At 45.7% G+C, this 23,434-nt stretch overlaps 1 protein-coding gene across 3 annotated transcripts; it reads right to left on the reverse strand.

Annotated features, from left to right (window-relative positions):
* Nucleotides 1–577: 577 nt before the first annotated feature.
* On the reverse strand, nt 578–22,923 carry HP1BP3 (heterochromatin protein 1 binding protein 3). 3 transcript variants are annotated; one of them, XM_074847886.1, is made up of 13 exons: nt 22,828–22,923; nt 14,202–14,401; nt 13,667–13,769; nt 12,083–12,233; nt 11,650–11,809; nt 10,446–10,589; nt 9,830–9,910; nt 8,039–8,193; nt 7,173–7,263; nt 6,328–6,487; nt 3,648–3,759; nt 2,558–2,695; nt 578–1,790 (listed from the first exon to the last, which is right to left on the reverse strand). In XM_074847886.1, exons 2-13 carry the CDS (start codon nt 14,295–14,297, stop codon nt 1,505–1,507), a joined length of 1,677 nt encoding a protein of 558 aa, XP_074703987.1. In that variant the 5' UTR covers nt 14,298–14,401; nt 22,828–22,923; the 3' UTR covers nt 578–1,504. The 3 variants fall into 3 exon arrangements, with proteins under 3 accessions (XP_074703987.1, XP_074703989.1, XP_074703990.1); XM_074847889.1 differs by having other exon boundaries at nt 1,596–1,790; nt 2,484–2,695; XM_074847888.1 differs by lacking the exon at nt 14,202–14,401 and having other exon boundaries at nt 22,828–22,904.
* Nucleotides 22,924–23,434: the final 511 nt, after the last annotated feature.

Consider the following 23,434-nt stretch of genomic DNA (forward strand, 5'->3'; position numbering starts at 1 on the left):
AACTCCCAGTTAGAGGTAGCACGCTGGGACGGCAACTGAAAAGAATAAATTCAGTAAGGCTATTTTCCTCCTTTTTTGCATTTTATTTCTAGAGGTACTTCCACTCCTCTCAGCACGGTACGTGCAAAGCTCTTTCCAAAAGCCAGTTAAAGGAAAAAGACTGTCAGGTCCCATTGAATCAGCGTTGCCCTGAGGAGGCCGAGGGAGAGCCGGGCCGTGGTGGAGCGTGTTCGGAACGCAGGCGCTGCTCTGGGGAGCAGGGTGAGAGGTGGGAGGATTTCAGCTGGTCTTTTTTTGCCCCCACTGGTCACTGACGGGGGGGCAGAGGGAGAAGAGGAGCAGCGAGAGGTTCAAGCAGAGCTTTCTGCTTTGTCTCCAGAGAAAATGGGGAAGAAAAAGGTCACAAGTGGGTCCAGCTACAGAGCTTGTCACGGGCTCAGGCTAAAACAGCTCTGGTCTTTCACGCTGGCGATGTAGTTTTAACAAAGATTTGCCTCTGCAGCCATCCACGGCGACTGTAATTCCCTCCTCTCCACCTTTCCAGGAGGAGAAAGAGAAAGGACACGCAAACTGGGCCTGGAATCTAGTTTCATTTTATTTTAGCAAACTGCATGTTCTTCACTTATCAACATCTCTACATTAGCAATTGTATAGCTCTCCAACTTTTCTTTAAAAAAGGGTAAACAAGAGGTGACAAAACTCAGGCTCTTCATCTCTTAAAAACATTTGAAAGTTGGATTCAAGAAGACTTCTATATATTTTGGTTTTAAGGTAACAGATGTGGTGTGGAAACACTAATTCAAATCACCCGCCTAACCGACAACTACCCCTTTTGGAGCCCCTCTGGCCTCAGACCGTCAGCAGACGCCGCAGCCTCCGACGGCTGAAGATCTGACTCCCCGTCCAACAAACCTCTCTGCTCTGGAGGAGCCCAAGGCGCCGTCTCCTCGGCCTGTCGCTCTGACGGCGGCGCAGGAAGCGGCTCCCCCAGGGCTCAGGGCAAGTGCTGTACGTACACCGCTTCGTCACAGAAGCGTAAGGACCTCGCCACGCCGGGGATCTAGGGAGGACTCTTCTGCCGTTGGACCTGCTCATTAAGAATCACATTCCCCCAATCATCCTGTTCCTGCTCTCTAAAGATATAAAGATCTTCTCTGAAGAATTTTTAAAAGCCAACCCTACCCCCACCCCCCCCCCCAAACCCAAGAGGAACACCGTAAAATGTACAGATTATATATGTCCTAGAAAAGTCCTAAAAGTATTGCAGAAACTAAAGATGACTTGTTCCAGGGGAGGGGCAGGCACGAGGCACAGCACTGAGATCTAATAAACGCTCGGGTTGGTTTGATTTAGTTTTCAGCTTTTTCCCCATCATTCAAGAAAAAAAAAAAAATAACAAAAATTAAAGAAGTGTTTAAGCATCAGAACTAAAATACAAATGCACGTTGACTTATAAAACAAGATTGTGGATTTGACCATGGGATTCCCTGACAGTGGAAAAATTTTACTTTTTTGCCCGGAGAGATTTCCTCATGGTGGATTTGCCCTTGGCAGAAGGTTTCACCTCCTTCCTCCCGCTGGCTGCTGGTTTCTTGGAAGAGCTGCCACCAGAGGGTTTCTTGATGGCTGGGGCTGCTGGTTTGGCTTTCTTAGCAGGGGTTTTAACCTTGGGAGGGGGCTTTGCTTTCCCCCGGCGGGCTGCGGGGGTTTTTCTTGGCTTGGGTTTGGACTCTCTTCGCTTCATCGGAGGGGCCCTGCTCCGTGATTTTGGAGGCGGCCTCTTCTGCATCCTGTCAGAAAGAGAGACAGCACAAGATCTCAGTGGAGGCGCAAATGCTACCCAGAGCAGAGCTGCTGTCGTCAATTTGCATAAACGAAGCAGATCTTGGCATCCTTGTTCTTTACCACGGATGTTTCTTTATGCAGCAGTACATTTCATTAGCTAAATCCCAAAGAGCAAGAACTCCTCTGGCAGATCGTGCCACGCTAAGCACTTCTCAATCCCCACAGTGCTCTGCCAGCGAGATTTCAAACTCCTTTGTTAGGCATATAAACATACAAATAATGACAATGAATCAAAGTCAATTGTCAGAACAATTCAGAGAGCTAAGCACTATCTCTCCTCTCTAAATGGAATTTTATTACTTAACGAACAACACTTATCTTAAATCCATATTCTAAGTAAGGCAGGTTACACATCTGGCTACAGAACTGCAGATAACGCTGTAGGGAACAGTCTTCCTAAGGAAACACTTCATAAATACAAAAAGTCCCATGTGAAACATCACATAAAAAAGCAGAGAAGGTGACTTTAGGAGACTAAAGGCAACGCAAAGATAAATACAGGCTCTCTTCTCATCTGTCGCTAAAAAAAGAGGTAAGTTTCAAATTATGGTATCTCTGGAGCAAGGCATAATTAGAAACTTCTTCCAACACCTCTGAGCAAGAGCCTTGTGGATAAATAACCACACCAAGAGACAAACCTGTGTGCTCTACAGCTGTGACAGTCGCTTTTATTTCATCTGAAGGAACCCATTTATCTCTCGTGCTGCCATACCTCTTCTTTGGTGGTGGCTCTTCCTCTTCAGACTCTTCCTCTTCAGATTCTTCTTCCTCCTCCGATTCCTCCTCTTCTTCCTCATCAGATTCCTCAGAGTCCTCATCCTGCTGCTTCTCTGGGTAGAGCACATCTGGGCTACAAGAGGGTTCTTGTCAGAGCGTGACTGACTTCTAAGGATACGGTCGGCAAGCCTTGGGTAACCCTGGCGCTCATCAGGCACTGCTGCCCACCCTCCTGTAAGGTTACAGCTTTGAGCCTAATCCAGAAATACCCCCAAGACTTCTGTGTTTGCTGCTATCTGAAACCAACGTTATTTAGTCTCTGCAATGGCAGAACTGCAACAGCTTGTAAGTCACCAAGAATGCCCCAGCCCTCAGCTGCCCTTTCTCCAGTTCTCTTCCTCATTGCTCCTTCTGCGCTGACACAGGAAGGCAGACAACAAAGGGACAAGATCAGACTTTGGTGGCTCTGAACGCAGGCTGAAGCCACTGAGCACTTTGTACACGTGCAGTAAAAGAAGGTGGGGAGCAGAGACTTTAATGACTACGCTGCCATTTGGCTCTTCGTGGGACACTAAGTCACCATCCCTGGGCTCCAGTGGCCCAGCACAATATGCACGCACAGCAGGAGAGGAGAGGCTGTTTTAGTCTCACCACAGCTAATCTAGGTCATCTTCCCTCCTCCCACCTCTCCTCCACATCGGCACTAAGAGAGGCGAGCAGCTGGGTCCTGCTCGTTAGGAGCATCCTTGCGTTAAGAACACCACCGCACTACCTGCTCACGCGGATTTGTTTTGGCATGGGAACACTTAAATAGCCCCCATCCTGCAAAAAAAGCATCACGACAGAGTACCTGAGAATATCGAGCCCAATAGTTTTATTGCCCTTAGAAGCTTTCCTTGCTAATGAAGTCAGCTTTATGTCCACTCACAGTCAGACACCCCAGTAATGTCATTATCTAGAGTGAGTACGGGTGACAACCTTGTGGTTCATCAGTTATTAAACCCTTCACAAACTTCCCTGTAAATAGGAGGTCGGTCTATCTGGCTCACCTATCTTGAACACTGTTTTACAGCCAAGCTCTTTACCTAGGATAATAAGGGAAGCAGAGCTGAAAGGTTCCACTGAAGCCCTTTCCAGAAATTTGCTCCATCCAGCCATTCTTCTCACATTTCTGCAGGGTTCTCTTCAGTAGATGCACTGTGGGAAGAGGGAAAAAAAAAAAAAAAAAAATAAAAAATCAGAGAAAGGTTGCGTTACTATCTTTATCCGCTTGTCTAACCTTACTGCTCTCTGCAGTGCCCCCTGAAATCAGAGAGGGAGAGTCAGGATAAAGTCTCCTTTGCCCAGGACACCTGCAGAGGAATGAAATAGCACCGGAGACCCAACGCTCGTGAAGACATCACCACATGCTTCTTTCTGCCCCGAGCAAAGAGCAGCTGCTGCGGGCAGAACCCAGCTAGACTACTATGTTTAGAAGTTTTAGTACATCTTATTTAAAGGGAAATCCTCTCGCACTTAATTTTCAAGCAACACACAAGATACAAGTGTTTGTTCCTGAACACTTGGCAAGTGTGGCTTTAAATTCTCCAAAGGAAGGAAGAAGTCAAGAACAGCGTGTGTTTTTGATGTCACAATCAAGGGATCCTCCTTTATAAATGCATTCAGCAGCACCACGTAACTATGACTCTCCAAAGTCTTGGCTTTCTTCAGCCTGTTCTTCAACGTGTTTTTTAAAACAAGACTTTACCCTGTTTTTGGCCTCCTCATGTTCTAAATTTAATGTGGTGCATCTTTCTCTGTTTTTTTTTTTTTTTTTTTAAAAAAAAGGGGGAAATATTTAGTCTAGAAATATGTCAAATGCACTTTTTATTCCAGTCTTCTGTTCCATTGTGCACTGTGTAAGAACTGTAATTGAAACCATGCAAGTACAGGGGATCTTTGTTTCTGGCAAAGGGCTGAAGTTGTTTAGTCAGTTCAAAACCATTTTCAGCTTGAATTAGAGGGACCATTTACATATTTAGCTCCCTCCAAACCAAGGGAGAAGCAAGGCCTGCCCTCAAGTACATTCCAAAGAGGTTCCCTTGAGAAATGGAAAAATACAAAGCAACATGCTGGCTGAACTGTCATCTGAATCTGTTCTGTACAATTAATGCAAAGGTATTCACTCCAACCACTTATTCCACACTCTTGAAACGGGCTTTTATCAAGAACTGACATTTCACAGCAAGAGAATCCTTTGGGACAATGTCACACCCTCACCAGCTTACAGGCTACCTCTGCTGAAATGTTTGGCTTTGGCACTGGAAGAGCTTGCATAGCTAATTGAGTTGATTGTATCCAGTAAATTACTACTGTTGCAACATTAGGATCGTCATCGTTCAAGAATTCTTTAAAAAGCCCCTACTTTCATAAACACGAGCAACACATAAAACAGGGCTGGTTTTACTCTGGGTATCAAAGATCAATAGCAGCACGTAAAGGATTTGCCTCCAGTCAAGTCCAGTTAGAAGCACGAGGGAGGAGCACAGAGCACTGGCTCTGCAGCGCGTACCCGCCTGCTTTTACATCTCACCAGATCTTCCTCTGGTTGCTATTAAAACAGACCAGAGATTATCAAAATTCCTTTTATGTAATGGAAGGAGAAAGAAAACAACAGATTGCAAGCTGAAATTTCCTTATCTGACTTGCAAGATTAACAGCACTGGAGGGTGGCTAAACACAGGCCTCGAAGGACCAGGGCAGTTTCCAGTGGTCCTGAAAATAAATTGTGCAAGGGCTTGGTAAGCCTGGAAACTCCTGCCTGCCCCAAGATTAAGACGTCACACTTGACATCAATCTCTAATTGGCAGAAGGCCTCAGGCAACTACTTTAGTTGTGAGGGAACCTGCGCTCCTCTCCGTGTCACTGAGCCCCGCATTGAACAGCCGTGCTGATGCCGTGCTTCAGCTCCAGGTGAAGTGTGGGAGCAGCAACCTCCTCTCCGGCCCCACGTCCCGAGGAATGGCACCAGCACGGTGACACCACAGTAACAAACTGGTCTAACTCTTAGGTTTGACTCTAGTAGAGGCTGCTGCGAGCTCGTTCTGCTTCAAATGACCTCCAGCCTCGGTTAAACAACTGTATGGGGGCTCAGACCAAACCATGGAAATAAGCCATTAGAAGATCAGCTTTAACAATCTCTGTCAGTATTGCTTCTGCTAAGGCAAAAGTCAAAACAGACATTAGTGTCATTCCTGGGAACAAAGACATGCCAAATCCCTTCCCAAATACAACAGGATTAGTTCCTCTCCTCACTTGCTTGACCTTTTAAAAATCAGAGCCAAAGAAGGACCTCAAACAAATCACTAAGAGGGGTGCTTGAGAATTTTTTTTAAAAGTTAGACTATGCAGCTTCTCTAAATAAAAAGCAACTAGGAACTGTGTTTATGCCAAGCTGTAGCCTTTCAAAATAGAGAGAGACGGATGAAATCAACTTGGTGATTTAAGAACAATAAACTACTTGAATGCTGTTCCCCCTTCCTGGGAACGTGCTACGGACAAGAGAAACAAGCATTATGTCTCAGAAACGAGCCTTTGTCAGGCTTGAAAGGAACTAATGGGAATTAAAAACACTGAGCATCTCTGCAGCACAAAGAGCCAAGCAGCTGTCAGTGCCCCAGCAAGCTCAACGGAATAGTTTATAAAGGTGCTGCACAGACGTATCTGCAGCTGCAGGACTCTCTCTCAGCGTGCAGAGGAGAAGCGTTACACAGATTGGTACTTTACCCTGGAAGTTGGAGTTGGTCCCTGGGTAGTTTTCCAGGATATACTTCTTCAGCGCTGTGGTGGAGCAGGTCTTCGGTTCGTTCATGGCCGCAATAGCAGACAGGATGGCGTCTTCCATCAGAGTCCCACCCAGCAGGGGCTTCTCCCCTGATTTCTTCAGCTATTTTCCAAGGAGGAAGAGAAAAGCATCAAGACAAAATTCTCCCAAACCAGGTCAGGACAAGCTCCTCTGCACCAGGTGGGTCGGCGCTCCTGCATTAGCACAGATACGTTTTATATTAAAACACTGCACAGGGAACGCTGCTCTCCCAGCTTTAATTGGGAGGACAGGCCTATTCAGTCAACTGGCCTGGAGTGCTTTTTATCGGTAACACATTGTCCTAGTCCCCAGATACACTGCAAGGATGTGGCAATCTAAGGGCCTATCGCTCAGGGAAGGCAATAAACCAGATCTTCCTCCATCCCACAGACCAAATGTACCCAAGAGACTTCTGTGGCACAGACGTGAGAAAAAGACGTTGCAGACATCTGGGGTACCTACTGCACTTACAATTAGTGATGGGAAGGAAAGCTTACCCCACCAGCTCCCCTACTGTGCTAGTGACTCAGAGCTGAAGCAGCGCGGAGCACGCTAAGCAGGGAAAGCAGGGAGGTCTGCTCCAGAAACGTAGACCAAGAGGAGAATAAGAGTGCTACTGCTTCATAATTTGACAACTCCTGAGCATGACAGGCTGCTAAAGAAAGGTGTACCCCATGAAACTGGGAGGGGGGAGAGGGCGCGTTAACTTCGATCCAAGGCTTGTGGTCAGTACAGTCAACAAAACAAGATGAACTCTGGCTCTGACCTGGAATGTCCCCGACGCTCCCTTCCCTGTGATCTGCTCTAACTGGCCCTTCTCTACAGCTCTCTGCAGGGCATTCTTCAACAGCTGGGGTCTGAAATACAGGAGGATAAAGCTTTACTGACACACACTGACAGCTTAAAAAACAAACAGAGAAACAACGCTTCATACAGAGTGTGAGCAGAGCAGTACTTACAAGCGGTATCTGCCTACATACAGACATTTTAAATGGAGATCTGTCAGCAAGTGCTGATTAGATGAGAAGAACAACAACATACGTTAGCAGAAATTCAACTGCAAGGCTTTCTTGGTGTCACTGCACATCCAGAAACAGACAAGCTCCGCTCGGAAGGATTTACTCATTTTGAAAAGCACCTTTGGACTCGGTGGGCAGTGAGTCAGCTCGCAGACAACCAGGGGACTGAGTACAAGCCCCTGTAAGAGGTGATGCACAGGGTTTTCCTAGATTTGCTTCCTCCCCACACCTTGACCCGCTCCGTATGGGCAAACCTAAAGATTACTGGAAGTGTGTGCCAGCTTCCAGTAATCCAAGAACCAAGTGGGACAAGATCCCAAGGTGAGACCTTCACATCCACGCAGCTAAAGGGATCTGGTTTTGGTTAAGGGCGGAGGTGGGTAGAGCAGTGCTTGATGTCGGCATCAGGAACAAAGATTGGGTGTGGAGGGATGCAGAAAAAGGCAGAGCTTTTCCTCAAGCTTTCCTGCCGGCTCTACAATGCAGAGCACCACCTGCCTGCTGCCTGCTGAAATACTGAACCGAATCACTGTGAGGGAGGCAAAGCCAGAGGAAGGCTGCGTTTCACCGCTCCTCTGCAGCTCTGCTTGCAAAAGGGTACTCCTGCACCTACCTTATATCTACTTTGAGTTTGGGGTAATACTGAGACACATATTTCTTGATCAGGCTGTAAGAAGCTTCCTTCGGCTCACAAAGGCGGGTGAAAGCCAGTGGCAGGACATCTTCCAGCTTGACTTGTTGCTCTGCAGTCGAAGCGGAAGTGCTTTTCTGAAATACACATACTTTTACGCATCAGTGGGGCCTAAAACTCTGGGTTTTCTGAACCAGCAATGCACAGGTGAGGAGAAGTGCTCCTGACGCTGGCCACAGATCTGGAAAATCAAGTTCTGTAAGGCAGCTCTTTAAATTAACAATTTAAAAAGTTTAGCAGCTTAAGTAACATTGAGCAAATTTGGCCAGAATTTTCATAGGACTCTTAGGAAAAGTTTTACAAATATAAATTGCTGAGTATTTAACAACATCTGTGTTTTTAATGATTTCCTTCCTCTTTCTGTAGACATCTTCCTCTGCTACCCTTCAACGGGACAGGTGAAAATGATACATGCCGACGTGAAACTTAAAAACCAAAGGGAAGACCTGTTTACACGGGCCAAATCTTCCCCAAAATTAACAGCTGAACAGGAATGCTTTTTTTTTTTTTTCCCCCAGATGACAGAATGGAATCTTGATTGAAGCCAATGCTCCCTTCTGAATTTTCCTCCATCCCTTTGTTACTATGAAGAGGGGATGATCAGGAAAAAAATGGGTCTGTTCTTTATACAGAAAAGACAGTTGGTGAGATGTGCTGAAGTTTATAACGATTTTGATGCTGAACAGCAGCTTTGCAAACAGTCAAACGGGCGAGAGTGCTGCTCACCCAGACAGCTGCTCGACTGCTAGCTGAATTCACCGAAAACAAAAGCAAGCTATTCGTTTTGCTGCAACACAGAGAAAGTAACTACGAACAAAGACACCGATATGTTGCAGACAAGAAAAGTGATGTGTTAGCAGTTATCAGGTGCCTTGCTCAAACTGCTCGTGGAGCCAGTGAGCTCTGTTTAAAAAGAAGTTACATTGCAATTAGTTTCCTTCAGTGCCCTGATACCAGGTGTGTCACCGTTTCCCTCAGCTTTAGGACTTTTGGTCTCCCCAGGAGCCAAGAGATAAGCACCAAGGCGTTACATACTGTCTGGGTTCACCCGTCTAAGGCACAAGGGGATCGGCAATTCCAGCTAAGCATTTCGTAACGGCAGTGTTAGAAATGTGTTTCATACACCCAGCGCAGCAGGGAGTGGGGAACAGCGGTGCTGGAACCACGACTAATTGGGAGGGCTAGGCTCAAAAAACCCCACATCCCATTTTACTACCTCAGAACAATATACACCCAATATTAGCAGCTTTCTTCCAGAAGCCTTAGGACATTTTCTTCTTCCTCCCTCTGCCCTCACAGCCGATGGAAAAATGTTCATCTGACAGTCCTGAAGACTGAAGTCTTCCATTTATCCATGCAACAGATATAAGAGAAACAGCAATAGCATAAAGCTCTCTTACAATACCTGAGAGGCATCTCTCTCTACCAGGTAAAGACAGAAGAGGAGCTTCCTGGTTATTCAGTTTTCTGCCTCTGAACCAAAGCCTAGGGGTTTAATGTAAACATTTTAAAACTAAGATTTTGATTATTCTACTTGGTTTTACTTTGTCATTCTGATTTTAGGGGAATGGGTGTTTTAATTACTGTACTTGGGGAAGAAAAGTACAGCAAGGAGGAGAATAGTGTTTGGGCTGGCGTTAGGCTGCATTTCTTAAGATACATGTGTTTCAGTGCAAGATTTTTATGAGTGTTGTTTAAAATGATGCACCTTACCTTTTTGTCTCTGGCTTTTGGAACCGTTTTTCCTGCATTAGACACCACCACAAAGCTCCCAGAAGCTCCCTTTCCTTTCACCTAGTTCAGAAGAAAGCCCATTTCAGTCTTTAGCAAAGTAACCCAGAATTATAACAACCTGAAAGAGACTAATTGACATAATTGTGCAGATTTTGAATGCACTGTCACCCTGGTGATGGACAGTTATGGCAGAAGCCTGATTTGAACCTACTGACATGTCACTAAGATCAGAAGCCACAGCCAGACATTAATAACATATTCTGCTGTCCTGACCAGGAGACCCTAACAGATATCACAGGCATAAATTACAGTGGTAAAAGAAACACGCTGCTGCAGAAGTGACGTTGTTGGACTCAGTTTGAAGACACGTGCTGCTGCAATGCTGTATGACACAACACCAAGACAGCCGTGCAAAGTGTCTGATTGACAGAACAATGCTGAAATTCTGTCAGTGTCTAACACGGTGGAGACAGACGTTGATTAACCTCCACGAGGGAGAACACGACCACCCCAGGAACCTGCTAATGGAGTTTAAGAAACTCCTCTGTAATTGAGCAATACCACCACCAGGGCTGCTCCACAAAGCAACTCTTACCTGTCTAATGATTCCTCTCTCCAGCTCCCTTTTCAATGCTTGCTTTAGAAGATAGCCTCTCCTCTCAAGCTCCAGGGAAGGGTATTTGTGGATGATGTATTTACGTATTGCAACGACCGACGCACCGCTCTTTTGAAAGCACGCCTGAAATGGAGGCAAAAAGTTAGTAGAAACCACCTGCACTGCAATTATCTTGCTGTGGGCCTGGAAGAACCGAGATTGAACTGATGCATATAAGCCAGGACATCAGCACAGGGTGCCAGGGCTGGCCTTTTCTCCACAATGACTCAAGAGTATAAAATATGACTAACAAAATACTTAACTTTCCCCTTCCGAGTGGCTGAAGGGCAGACAACACAAAAGCAGTACAGCAAGAGCGCATCAGCTGCTCCCATATTCTGAAGCACTTACAAGTAATGGCATAAACACGACACGCTACTACAAAATAGTCACTTTTTGGCAAACCAACGCTGCACAACTGCTAAGTCATTTTACTAATGTCAGACAGAGTAATCAAGTCAGAACAAGCTGCCAATTTTTTTTTTGTTTTTTTTAAGAAGTTGGAGGATTGACATTAGTAAATGAGTAAAAAACTTAAATTGAAGATATAGCAGCTGGAAAGGCCATCTTGCAATTAAGGCTGGTGGAGCCCAGGCCCCCCGTGAAGGCAACGTGCATGAACCAAGCCTCAAGGGGAGAGCAGCAGCGCAACTACAACAGCACAGGTCTCTTCTCCAACCAGGAGGGATACAGTAAACCAAGACCAACACCACTTTGGAATGCTAGTTTACAGTATTTCCATCTGTCCTGAATTAGAATAAGTTAACACTGAAAAAAGCACATATCAAATAGATGGATTAATGAAGGTACATCAAGTTAAATACTTAAATCAAGTTAAATAGAAGGCACACCAAATTAAACAATAACAGCAATCAACCAGGTTATGTCACCCTAGCTGTTTCTAATAACACAAACAAATTCTAAACAAAGAAATAAGCTACAGGGCCCCTCATCATCATCATGGACTCACATTTCAGCTCCACAGGCTTGCAGGCAGAAGCATGCACATCTTACACAGTAAGTTTCCTGCTAACAGACAGCACTAGCATCTGTACCACCAGCAAGCTGAAATTGTGGATTTTAGGCGCACAAATTATTCTGCTTTGTGACAGATGAACAAAAGAAACATTTGTCTCCTGCTTACCCTGATGGCCTCAGTTAAAATAGCATCCATTTTGGGACGTGAGGTGGCAGCCATCTGAGTTTGCTTCTGTGCTCTAGCTAGCTGGCTAGCAGAAAGAGTAGCCCATGCAGGAATGGTCTTTTTCACCTTCTTCTCCTTCTCCTTAGACTGATCCTTCTCGCTTAGAAAAAATACAAAGCGATAGTAAGACAAGAGACACTGTAAAACAAGCCAACAAGCAGAACGACAACAAAAAGTCCAGAACATCTGACACTGAAAATAATTTAAAGAACATTTTGATGTTTCTATCAGAAAAAAAAGAGACCCTATCTCGATATTCAGTCTCACACATGTTCTAGAACAGCATCTTTCCCACCATCTTTTCTGTCTCCAGAACCTGACTTTCTCCAGAATCCTACCCAAATCCCTGAATTCAGCACTAAGCAAGCCTTACTCTTTTTTGGTTTCTTCTGAGGACTTTGTTTCCCCCTTCCCTTCATTCTCAGGTTCCTTTGGCTGTTCTGCTTCACTGGATGCAGCAGGCAAGGTTTCAGTCTCTCGTTCTTCTCCAGCAGAGGCAGATTCCTCAGAGGTGACTTCTGCATCTAAAAGATGCGAACGTGAATCAAGTTACTCCCTAAAACCAGCCTCTGTTCATCAGGAAGGTGGAGGGGCAATAGAAAAAAAGCTTAAGAACACACCCCAAAATTATTTCCCACCAGACAAATTTCTTTTCTCTAATTTAAACAGATGATTTGAATGTTAATTTAGGAAGGGAACAAAGCTACTGAAAGAGTTTCAATAAGGTGCAATCAGCCATCAAATGCCAAAATAACTTCAAACAACATCATGTAGCATTTTCATAATGAACGAATCGCCCCAATCTTCGCCTCTTAACTCCAGAAGTTACTGTTGCAATCGTCCCTCATCAGAGAGGCCTGGGTGGGGAAGGGAGGAGGAAATCAGTACCATGAAACACTAACATTTTCCCCTAGGTTGAGGTTTATGTGTTTTCAACTCCAAGCAAAAACATGTATCTCTACATTTGGATTGATACATACAAGTAGCTTTGTTTACGATCTTCAAACACTGCTGTTTCTGCACCACACACTGTGCCACCTGAAGGATTTTAACCGTTCAATCACATTTTTCCAGACTTGGCAAACCTTTAGATTGCACATCCATTTGCAGAAGCCCTTGTCTATCAGCAGGATCAAACCCAGTCAGAAATCACCTTACCAAGCAAATTAATTCCAGTATATTTAGGTGAGAATAGCTTAGAGACTGGGCTGTCTGCTAGATAAGACCCATATAAATTGCAACTACCCACTTTTTGGGCAAAGAGCTGTTTACCAGGACTGCTCCACACAGTAGACATGTTCTCCATCTCTGAGAAGGAGCTTAAGCACTCCTGCTACGTTCCTGTGCATAGTTTTCCCACGGAGGCATCACGCATTTAAAATACACAGTGTAGTAATAGTTTCATATGTAATTTATTTGTGACACCAAAGAGGACAAAATCAGTGAAACTAACTGAATGTAATATTGAAATGACACATTCTGAGAAACTGAGGTGAAGCTGCTAAGACCAGACACGCTAATATCAGACTAGATTTTATGACACATTGTGGTAAAATCCTTTTGTTCAGGAAAAGAAAGAAAAAAAATTATATACTTTGTTTTTCCATTCATTAACCCCACCCTTCAATCTCAAGCCTTCTTCCTGACACTACTGAAACTTCACAATTTCCACCTTTATTCTAAAGAACATGCAAGCTTAAAAGGGACTATATTTAGCTATATTTTCATGTCTGGAGTGTCAGGACTTTTTCACGGGGTATGAAAGACAAAACGAATAGGTTCAGACCTAAAAGAGTGGCTGCAAAATACAACTTCCCAATAACCCAAGAAAAACCTGTGAAAAGGAGCTAAACATTAGTAATATTTTAAACTTGGCAGTAGGGTTTTTCAGGAGTTTCCAAACACAAGCCTGTGTTTGGATATACATTAACAATCCGCTGTAGAACTATTACCGTACCCGCTTTGACCTCTTCACCTTCAGCAGGTTTGCTTTTGGGAGCAGTTTCACGGGAAGAAGAATTCACCGAGCGACGGATCGGCATCGTGTCTTCTTCAACTTTCTATAAAAATGAAAAGTTTTCTATGAAAATCAGTACAGATACTGGAAAGAATCAGAAAGTTTTTGAAATGGGATTAAAGTCAATCAAAGCAGGAATATTCTGGTTACGTTTGGATTTTTCAGAATTTTAAAAGACAGTAGCCCTCAAACCAGCTTCTTTGAAGCATACTAGGAGAAAACAGTTTCACATTTTACAGTTATAAATGAAATAATTTCTTTCCAATTCCAAATTAATTGAGATGAGCATTTGAGGATTTTGACAAATACAGCATCTCAGGGAAAGCAGGGAAGGGGAAGGAGAGTGCCTAAAGGGTTTATTAGACTCCCAATCGAGTTTCCTACAAGCAGGGGAGAAAGTACCGAGTAACCTTCAGCAGGACTGGAAGTCAAGGACTGATCCAAGGGCAAGCTTGGAGAATGGGCCAGCCCCTACCTCACTTAACTTGTCCGTGTGGATCAGCTGAGCTCCCGTTAAGAGTGGAAGCGCCTTATGATGCACGGGTTCAGCTTCAGACAGATCAGTCGCCATTTAAATTAATTTCTAGCCCCAAGTGCAGGTAACACTGCGGAGCCCCAGGTTTTAACCCCAAGGACTTTTTCCTAATGGTTTTCACAATGCAGTGAGGAGTCAACCTAAAGTACAGAAAAGATGTGGTGTGAAAATTAACAAAATAAAAACATCTACGTCCATGTATCTAACAAACTAAAGATTAAAAAGAAAAGAAGGATAAATGATTTACAGCTTATGACTAACATAACCGACAATCAACACTTGCATTCAACAAAGATGCTAAAACATGGATGCAAACTTGAGTGCTATGGATGTAGCAAAAATGGCAAAGGTGTAAGCCAGACCTGCAGCCTGCTCCATTAAAACAGATCTGAAAGAATAAAAAGGCTCTTTAAAATAACAGAAAGCAGACTGTGCCTAAAGTAAGGTGTTGAGGTAACCAGTCAGTCACTGACTTTGGGTAAAAGCAGCAGCTGACACATTGATCCAGCTTCTATCAGCCTAAGGAATTAAACCAGTAAATCTGTTAGGCAGCAAATACATACACTGGGGACCCGAACCATTCCCCTCCCAAACTAAACCCCATGCAATTTATAGAAATTAAGGAGTCCTTGAAGAAGAAAATAACCATCGAAACAGCAGTCTCCATACCTTCGACAAAAAAAGTTTATAAACTCTACAAAACTCTCCTCCAAACACATGCACCATCATGGGTACCAAATGGGTTAAGCTCAGTTTAACCCTCATCAAGTCTTACCCGTTACTACCATTACAGTTCTACAGCTTTTCTTACCTGTGGCCCATCCGCCTGCACCAGCCTCTCCTAAGGAGAGGGGCTCCGCTATTTCCATCGCAAAACAGAGGGTTTACTCGGTCATTCGCTTCCTCTTCACAGCACCCCCTTTAAAAACCTCAGAAGTAAAGCCTCGCCTCTAGCAAACCAGGGCTGGACCTGCTCTCCCCCATTCCATCCAAAGATCAAGCTCCAGACTGCCTTCTTCCCCTCCTTACAGAGAAATAGCCAAATGCGCCCAATTTCTACCTATTCTGGATGTTTTCCTTTGCTCAGATGCAAAGGCAGGCACTTACCATCAATTTTCACTTTTAATAGGTATTTCCCCAGCCTGAGTGTCTTCCTCTTGAACGGAGACCTAACACGACTCCTGGCACTGTTTTTAAGATCACTTTCACCGCTGCAGGGGTGGATGCCCTGTACCACATCAATACCACCTCAATCATTCCGTATTTTTGCCCAAACATACAGTTCTCTTATTACTCAGCAGTGGGGATTCCTAATCAATCGCAGGGATTCTCCCTCCCTTGGTTATTTTCCCAAAACCCAGCTCATCTGCACAGAGCACTTCTGTTAAACCTCCGAGCTGTGTAAATAGTTTCCATTCAGAAACCAGCGGCAGTGAGAGAAGAGCCGAGGGGAATGTGTGTTAAGATATGATGGTTCATAAAGACTGGTGATGCAAGAGTCTACGTTATTGTACCTACAAGATCTCCTCCTCAAATAATAAAGCAGTAAATTAATAAACTAATTCCACTGCTGCTGCAGGTGGGTGCAGTGTCACATCAGGTGCACAACTAACCAAGAGACTTTCATTTTGGGAGAACCAGAGCCGTCACGAGGCAGCATTTCCACAGGAGATGCTCTAAAAGACATGCATCAAGCTGGCCATCTTCAAAGCGCAGCGCTTCGGACAGCTAAAGGCAGTCAACCTGCTTCTGCACCATCTATGACCTCTCCTTTGACACCGAACAGTCATTCTGAAAAACGACAGTGAACTAGTCCTGTGTCAGCAGCAGGAAAAACAAATGAGCGTAACAGTGCCGGATGTTTTCTTCTGAGACAAAACAGAAAAATCAAAACATACTACATGCCAAAACCAAAACAAACCAAATGAATGAAGCTTTCTTATGAAATTTCAGGATGGGAAAAAAAATACTAACGGCCAATTAGAACATACGAACTACAGCCCAGCACTTTTTTTTTTTTTTTTTTTAATTTTATGGGACCTTCCTCAAGTGTAGAAAGTGAGAGGAAAAATTAAAAATTCCACCAGGCTTCAGTTCAGTATCAAATGTTTTTTTCTAGCAAGCATAGCCTGAAGCTAAAAAAATGCCAGCATTTTGAAGTGAGTCCTAAACCAACCAATTACAGATCCATCCTCAGGGAAATCGGTTGTGGGCTGCAAAAGATGCTTTCCCTGGGATTACTAACACACACATACAGACATGCACTGTGCCTGACCTGGTCCTGGGTTTTATTTATTTTTAAACTGCGTGACCTGCATGTCACATGCATGAAAACACAGTACTCCCAACTTCGACTTAAAATTCCCCAAGTTCTAAAAACCCCCTTTGTTTAGATCACAGTAGAAACTACTTAAGTCTTCTTGCTTTCAAGTGTGAACCCTAACACAGCACAACTCATAACTTCAGTGCCTACAACACCTGCAAATAAGTCACCATCCAGCAGAAATTCAGAGTGACCCGAACAGGAGCTTGCCGATTCCCTCTGGGTTTCCACCCGTGGATCATCTCCCACTCAAAGGGCCAAGGGAATCAGAGGGGGAGGAGGAGGATAATCTCCTATTGACTTCAAAGCACCGATATTCAAGGGCAAAGTCACAAGCACCACCTTGTGAAGGCATCACAGCTCAAGGACTGCTCTTCCTTAGCCTATTTCTTTCCACAAAGGGATCAAAAGTAGTTTTCTGGACTAGGTGTGAAATGTCAACTACAAACAGGCCTGAATTTAGTTTCTCAAAAAGATAAAGCAAAAGACTATAAGTTTTTGCAACAGCAAAGCAGAAAAACTCTCAGTCCCCCCTCCAAATAAAACAGTAGATTTAATGGGAAAAAATCAAGTCACCCAAATCGACAGTTACCTGGACACCCTATGTCATGTATGGGGTACCAAGACATCTCTAAGTGTGTCCTACAGTTTCGATGACAAGCAACACTCTTTATAATAAACAATAAGAAAGCAATAACTGTATTTTGCATTTACACAAATGTCAAAGAAACAAATATTGTGCTTAGAAAATGGGAAGAGGCCATCAATTGAGGTTTTCAAGGTGGTTGTTGGGCAGCTCTCATGTACACTTAAATCTGATGACTCTCAGAAAACAAATAATCACATCAGCAACAATACAAACGTCAGGATACCAACCTTTTCAAAAAGTTGCTTGAAAGTACAGATAGTAACTCCTCACATTGCTACTCACACTCATCTTCCTACGGGGCATTTGAACTGCAGGTTTGCAGGTTCCCCAACTATCATGAACTAGTTATTTCAAAGCTGGTAATCCAGCATGGAGCTGATAAGCATAAAAAACTCCCCATTTTCTGGATTTCTAGATGAGAAGGAATGGTTGATAGAGTCCAGTCTCCCAGCTCAGGGAGTGACCACTAATGGAAGATCCAGTCAACGCTACAGGTAGCTTTCCATGAACTATTACGAAAAACTATTGCAACTTCCTTCCTCCTGAGCTATCAGCACATTGTTAGGGGAAGGAAAGGAAAAAAAAAAAAAAAAGGAGGCTTCCGGTGAGACACACATTTTGGATAAGATTTCAGAAGAGTGGAGTCCCCCAGCAATGTAACAGACACAAGAACGTTAAAAAAAAAAAGAAAAAAGTTAATTTGAAGCATAGTTTGGCCAACTCCTTGAATTTCTGCTGGCCACAAGATTTTCCAGCTTATCTCAGACTTCAATCTCATTCGAGGGAAAATATTTCAGGATGAAATCAGGTCTCGAACATGGCAAGCCAACTGTCACGCTGGCGGAAATACCAAGTCACAAGGACGCGGGGTAGGGTGCACAGGCTGAGCGGACTGAAAACAAATATGCAATGGAAAAATGAGAAAGCATATCCAATCCTGTGCCCTTAGGGGTGTCCACTTACTGTTACACGACACGTACACTGGTGACTGATGTGCTCTTAGACATGACTTGGTATACGGTACGCGACGGGTCTAGAAATCAGGTCAAAAGGGGCTAGAAAAAAGTTTTTATGTTCTTGCAGATTTGAAGCCAGGGTGTCAAGGGATACAAAACCTTAGAAGCCACACAAGCCAGAATGATTGTTTATTATCAGAAAGGCTTAAAAAGCAAAGGAACTGGATTTCAAGAACAGGCTATTGATTATCATGCAATTATCTACTAGTTTCTAAAGTTGAATTGAGCAGAAGAGCATTTAAATGTCTCGGAAGCTGCAGAAAAAAGCACAGGAAATGTTAATATTTTCACAAAGCAAAAATGGAAATCCAAACTAAACATGCCAAAATATTACCTTCTAAGTTGCAAGTTGGCCAACTTTTTCAAGACTTCTGGTCCTCTGAAATCCTCAAAGCTCTTCCCTAAAAATCCAGCTCAGGTAGAAGTTACCTAACCAAAACCCTCAGTATCTAGATTGTTACAGAATGTATCATCCAGCAGCATCTTTGATACCTTTTGTAAAACAAATTTGTATCTGTTAAAAGTTCTCAGCTGATCACCTGTCACAGCCTGCTTCACAAAGTTGTTCCAGCATTTACTGATCCCCTTTTGTTTTTGCAGTTCACCGAGCTGCCTGTTGTCTTGATTAAATCAGACCAGTAGTATTTAGTCATTTAAAACAGCCTAAAAATGTGCAGAGGAATAAAACATCTTACTGAATACAGAACACAAGTTAGTCCCCACTTTTAATCCTTATTTGGCAACCTGCTCGGAAATTCATTCCCGTTTCACATCTGGCTGAGCATGACTTCACAACTGGCATTCCCATCACTTTTGCTGCCATTCAACAAATTTTGTGCTAACTTTGTCCCAATCCCTACGGCCACCACGCCGCATCGATTTCCTGGGAGGTGTCCTAGTTAAGCTGACTTTTCAATCGTGTGCTTCCTGATTAAGCGACAAGGGCTCTATTTGCAACTCTCTTGCGGTCGAGTCTCCCAGAGATCTGTTACAGGCTATCTGAGCCCCACGCTGCTACAAGCATTATAAACCATCTTGTTTCAATTAAAGAAGAATAGTGGTCCAATACAAAGATCCAATAGCTCACCACTTGCCAGGCAAGAAATTCTTTGGCTTGACTACTGTTACAGTTTCTATTTCCATCCACTCCTTCCCTATACAGCGTTAAGGAGGGGACCAACAAATCCCAAGTACGTTAGGGTTCAGGGGAGCACACTGAAAATCTTTCACGTTTCTAGTTTCCAAACACATGCATTCCTACACAAGGAGACCCAAAGGAGAGTTTTTCCTAAGCCTAAAGATACATTTTCATGTCAAGGCAGCATTGAATTTGGACGTGTGACTCCAAACGCCGCGAACGCAACCTGACTTACACCTTGCCTATCCTGTTGACTTTTACAGAGCAAAGCAGAAATTAAACACTGCCCTTCTGCACACACAGATGCTGCTTTCACTGAAAAAGAAAAAAAAAAAGGCACATTACTACAGTGAGATTGATGCTCTGCCTCCCCACCTGGGACTGAGCTCAGCGCCTCGGCTCTGCAAGGATGTAATACCGGAACTCAAAGTCAGCTCAATCTCAACAGATGTTTATTAAAACACAAGCAACAACCCATGCCTCACCTCCACTATCCTTCACCACCAAGAATGCCAGCTCAATATAAAAAACCCTATAGGTTTCAGATTCTTTCTCGATCAATCTTTGACCTATAAGAAGACAGTAACAGCAGATCATTTCTGTGGCCTGGATTATCTTCTCATCCTATACCCAGGAGTTTTTCTTCACGTCCCCAAACACACAGTCAAAGCCAGGTAGTGTGCAACTTAAATTATGTCACCATCATACCTAGAAACTTGCAAAAACTTCAGTCAAGGGAGTAATACGAAGCAGAATTTCTTCTTGCATAGCTGTCTAAAAATAATACCTCTCTGCACTGATGCTCAGGATTGTGACAGAGACAACCTCTGTGGGACAATTCAAAAAGAGTTTTTGAACAATTTCTGGCTAGTATGGTCCTTGATCTAGATTCTCCATGGGCTGCCACTGACACAAGCAGCTAAGGAATGAAATAGCCCGTATTAGAGCGCACAGGGTTCAGCTTTAAGTTTAGAACAGGTTTAGGTCAAAAATTCAAACTCCTCCAACATGAAAATCCTCTGCTGAAAGTTTCATAGCCCTGGATGAAATATCTTAATTCCAGGATTCAACATTATGGATTTTGACAAACCACTGACGCTTGAATGAAAATTTAGGTTGCTAACATTACGTACCAGGGTATGAAACTTTTATAGGCTGTATCCTCCTTGCTTAGATCGATTAAATTTAAAACCACTATATAAACCCTCCTCCCCAACTATTACTTATGTACCCATCACTTACTATTCTATAGCACAAAACCATACATGATAAAAGCTGTGATTTCCTTGCAGTCTATATAAAATCTACTCACACCTCACATCAGAGTCCATCAATGTAAAACTTTTTTTATTCCCTCTCACGGAAGTTAAAATCCTCAGAACACCCCGGGACACTTTTAGCAAAACACTGACAAAAGATTCACACATCAGTTTCTATTGAAAGGGAAAACACAAAATAAAAAGATATTCTGAAAACAAAAATAATTCAAGGCGCTACTACCAGAGGAAAGTGCACGATTCATTGAAGAACTAATTCGTTAAGAGGCACATGCAGGTAAAGGGGAGAAAGGCTGCAAAAGCCAGATGTTTTCAAGGCATATACACCAAGTTCTTCCCCCCAACAGTCATTATGTGTATGTTTTATCCCCAACCCATTCCTCATTTCCAAGGATTTCCTACTCTACCCACCAATCTCTAAGTCCCTCCTGAGGGAGGGGTTGCAAGTCCTCTCCTGCCCAGTCCATCAAAACACCTCCATTCTTTAGCTGAGCTCATCAGCGATACCTCCCTCTCCCCTCATTCCCCCTATGCACACTGTCCTCACGTGGAGGAGCTTCAGAGTGTGACATCGTTTATGAACATGAGCACTTCTGAACCTTTCCCGCCTCAGTAAGACAGCTGCTTGCCAAAGATCATTGGCCAACTATTTCCTGAAGATGCTAAAAATACTATTTATGGTAAAAATAAATACACACACACAAAAAAAGTCACATGCTTGGAAATCAGGGTGCAACTATTACTCAAAAGGCCTGATAAGAACTGAGAAGTGACACGCTTGTTAACCCAGAAATAATTCAGTGGCCACACAAGACTCCTGGAAAGAGTAACCTGTGAAATACCAACAGAGAGGAGTGAACTTTCAGTCTCTGCTACACTTTAAAAAGGACCAAACACACCCACGACCCCACATTATCTAACTTTTCTTCTCCAGCAGCACAGGCTGAGCAGTCCCCTGTGATTTGCAGACACTGGTGACTGTGAAAATAGTTAGAATACAGGCGGGAAGGATATGTGCTGAACAGCGTCTCTGGTCTGGAGCTGTCCTCGGGCACCATAAGCTGGCGGAGCCCCTCGGGCCTGGCAAGAGCTACACCTTACATCAGCTGCGATTTCGGTACGCTGCTCCTTCTCTTCGTAAGCCTTTGCAAGGTTTTAACTGGAAAAACCCCAGTCTAGAGTGGCAATAAGGATGATGAACCCAGAATGGAAGCCCCTCTGAAACAGTCCCATTCCAGACTGGAATTTAATAGGATTCTCTAGGGAGAAGCATGTGCAATAAGGGGAGGAGGATAATTAACATTCTTTAACCAGGCTATGACCACCACAGGGTCTCGGGGAGGAGTTCGGAAGTGCCTAGCAGTCTCACACTTAGGCCTCTATCCACCTCTAGCAGCACCGAGAGGGATTAAGAGCTTGTTTTTGGAAGCAGAGCCACACCGAAGTCTCGGACAAAGGTTCTCGTCGAGCGGCGGCACTTCTGCTGCCTCTGATGAAGTGAGTTTGTGGAGGAAAAATAAACCACAACCAAGCAACTAAAACGCGGGAAGGCTACCGCGGGAGCTAAGGCACTTCCTAAGTTTATCAACCGCGATTATTTATTGTGTCGCAGACCTCTCAGCCCCTTCCACCGCTGACCTTCCCCCCACGACCCACGGCACGCCCGCCGGTGTTCACCGGGTGTCAGCGGGACGGCAGGGGCGGGTTTGACACCGGCACCTCCTTTGTGAGCGACGACGAGGGGCCGGGGGCCCGCACCCCGCAGGCCCCGCCGCGGCAGCCGCACCTCCCCGGCGTGGCGACACCCGAGGGCCGGGGCCGCCTCCGAGGGCCTGGACGGGGGCGAGCCCGGCGCACCGCGGGCCTCCCGGGTACGGCGGAGGCGGGGGGGGGGGGGAAGCAGGCCGCGCTGCTCACCGTGACAGCATCCTCCGCCCGCGCGGCGTGTCGCGACCCGTCACGACAGCCCCCCCCCGCCCCGCGGCCTGTCAGGGAGTGGGTGCGGCGCTGAGGGGAGTTCCCGGGCCCCTCCAGCTGCCCCGCCAGGACGCCCCCGCGCACCACCCCGCGGCCTACCGGGCCCGGCCCCCCCCTTCCCTCCGCTTCCCCCACCCCGCCGCGGCACCGGAGGGCGGGCAGGCACGGAGGGGGGGGGGGACTCACCAGCAGGCGCGGCGGACACAAAGCGGCCCCTCTAATGGCGGCGGCGGCGGCGGCGGCGGCGGGGGAACCGGCGGGGGGGGGGGGCGCGGGGCAAAGGGGCGGGGGCGGGACCGCGGGGGGTGTGGCCGCGGCGCGCGGCCGGGGGGCGGGACGCGGCGGCGCCGCCGGCCAATGGGAGGCCGCGGGCATTTTTCGAACGCCGGCCCCCCCCGGGCCGTTCGCCTCCGCCTCCACGTCGCGCGGGCGGGGCGGGGGCGGCAGCGCGCGCATGCGCAGAGCGGCCCCTCCCGCGCCGGGACACAGCACCGAGGGGCGGGGGGGGGGGCGGCGCCCGGCGGCCGCCTCGCTGAGGCGTTTCCCGCCTCCGCCCGCTGAGGGCGCCGAGAGCCGCCGCCGCCGCCCGTCCCCTGTCCCCTCAGCGCGGCCGCCCAGCGCCTTCCTCGCTCCTGTCAGCGCCGGGCGGACGCGGGCCTGCGGGTGTGGCGGCTCTGCCCCGGCCTCTTGCTTCGCCCTCCTCCCGCCGGTTGGCGCTTTCTTTGCCCCGGCCTCTTACCCCCGCACCGTCCTCATGAGCTGTGTGATTTACTGCCTGCCTCAATCACCCGCG

The sequence above is a fragment of the Strix aluco genome, chromosome 22, assembly GCF_031877795.1.
Source record: "Strix aluco isolate bStrAlu1 chromosome 22, bStrAlu1.hap1, whole genome shotgun sequence".
In the NCBI taxonomy this organism is placed as follows: domain Eukaryota; kingdom Metazoa; phylum Chordata; class Aves; order Strigiformes; family Strigidae; genus Strix; species Strix aluco.

Excerpts from the sequence above, each read along its gene's own strand:
- HP1BP3 (XM_074847886.1), bottom strand. The coding sequence starts at position 14,297 with ATGGCGACTGATCTGTCTGAAGCTGAACCCGTGCATCATAAGGCGCTT. Across the intron at positions 6,488-7,172 it reads GAGCGTCGGGGACATTCCAG|CTGAAGAAATCAGGGGAGAA; the intron begins GTCAGAGCCAGA and ends CTTGGAAAATAG. Across the intron at positions 2,696-3,647 it reads TGCTTCCCTTATTATCCTAG|CCCAGATGTGCTCTACCCAG; the intron begins GTAAAGAGCTTG and ends ACCCTCTTGTAG.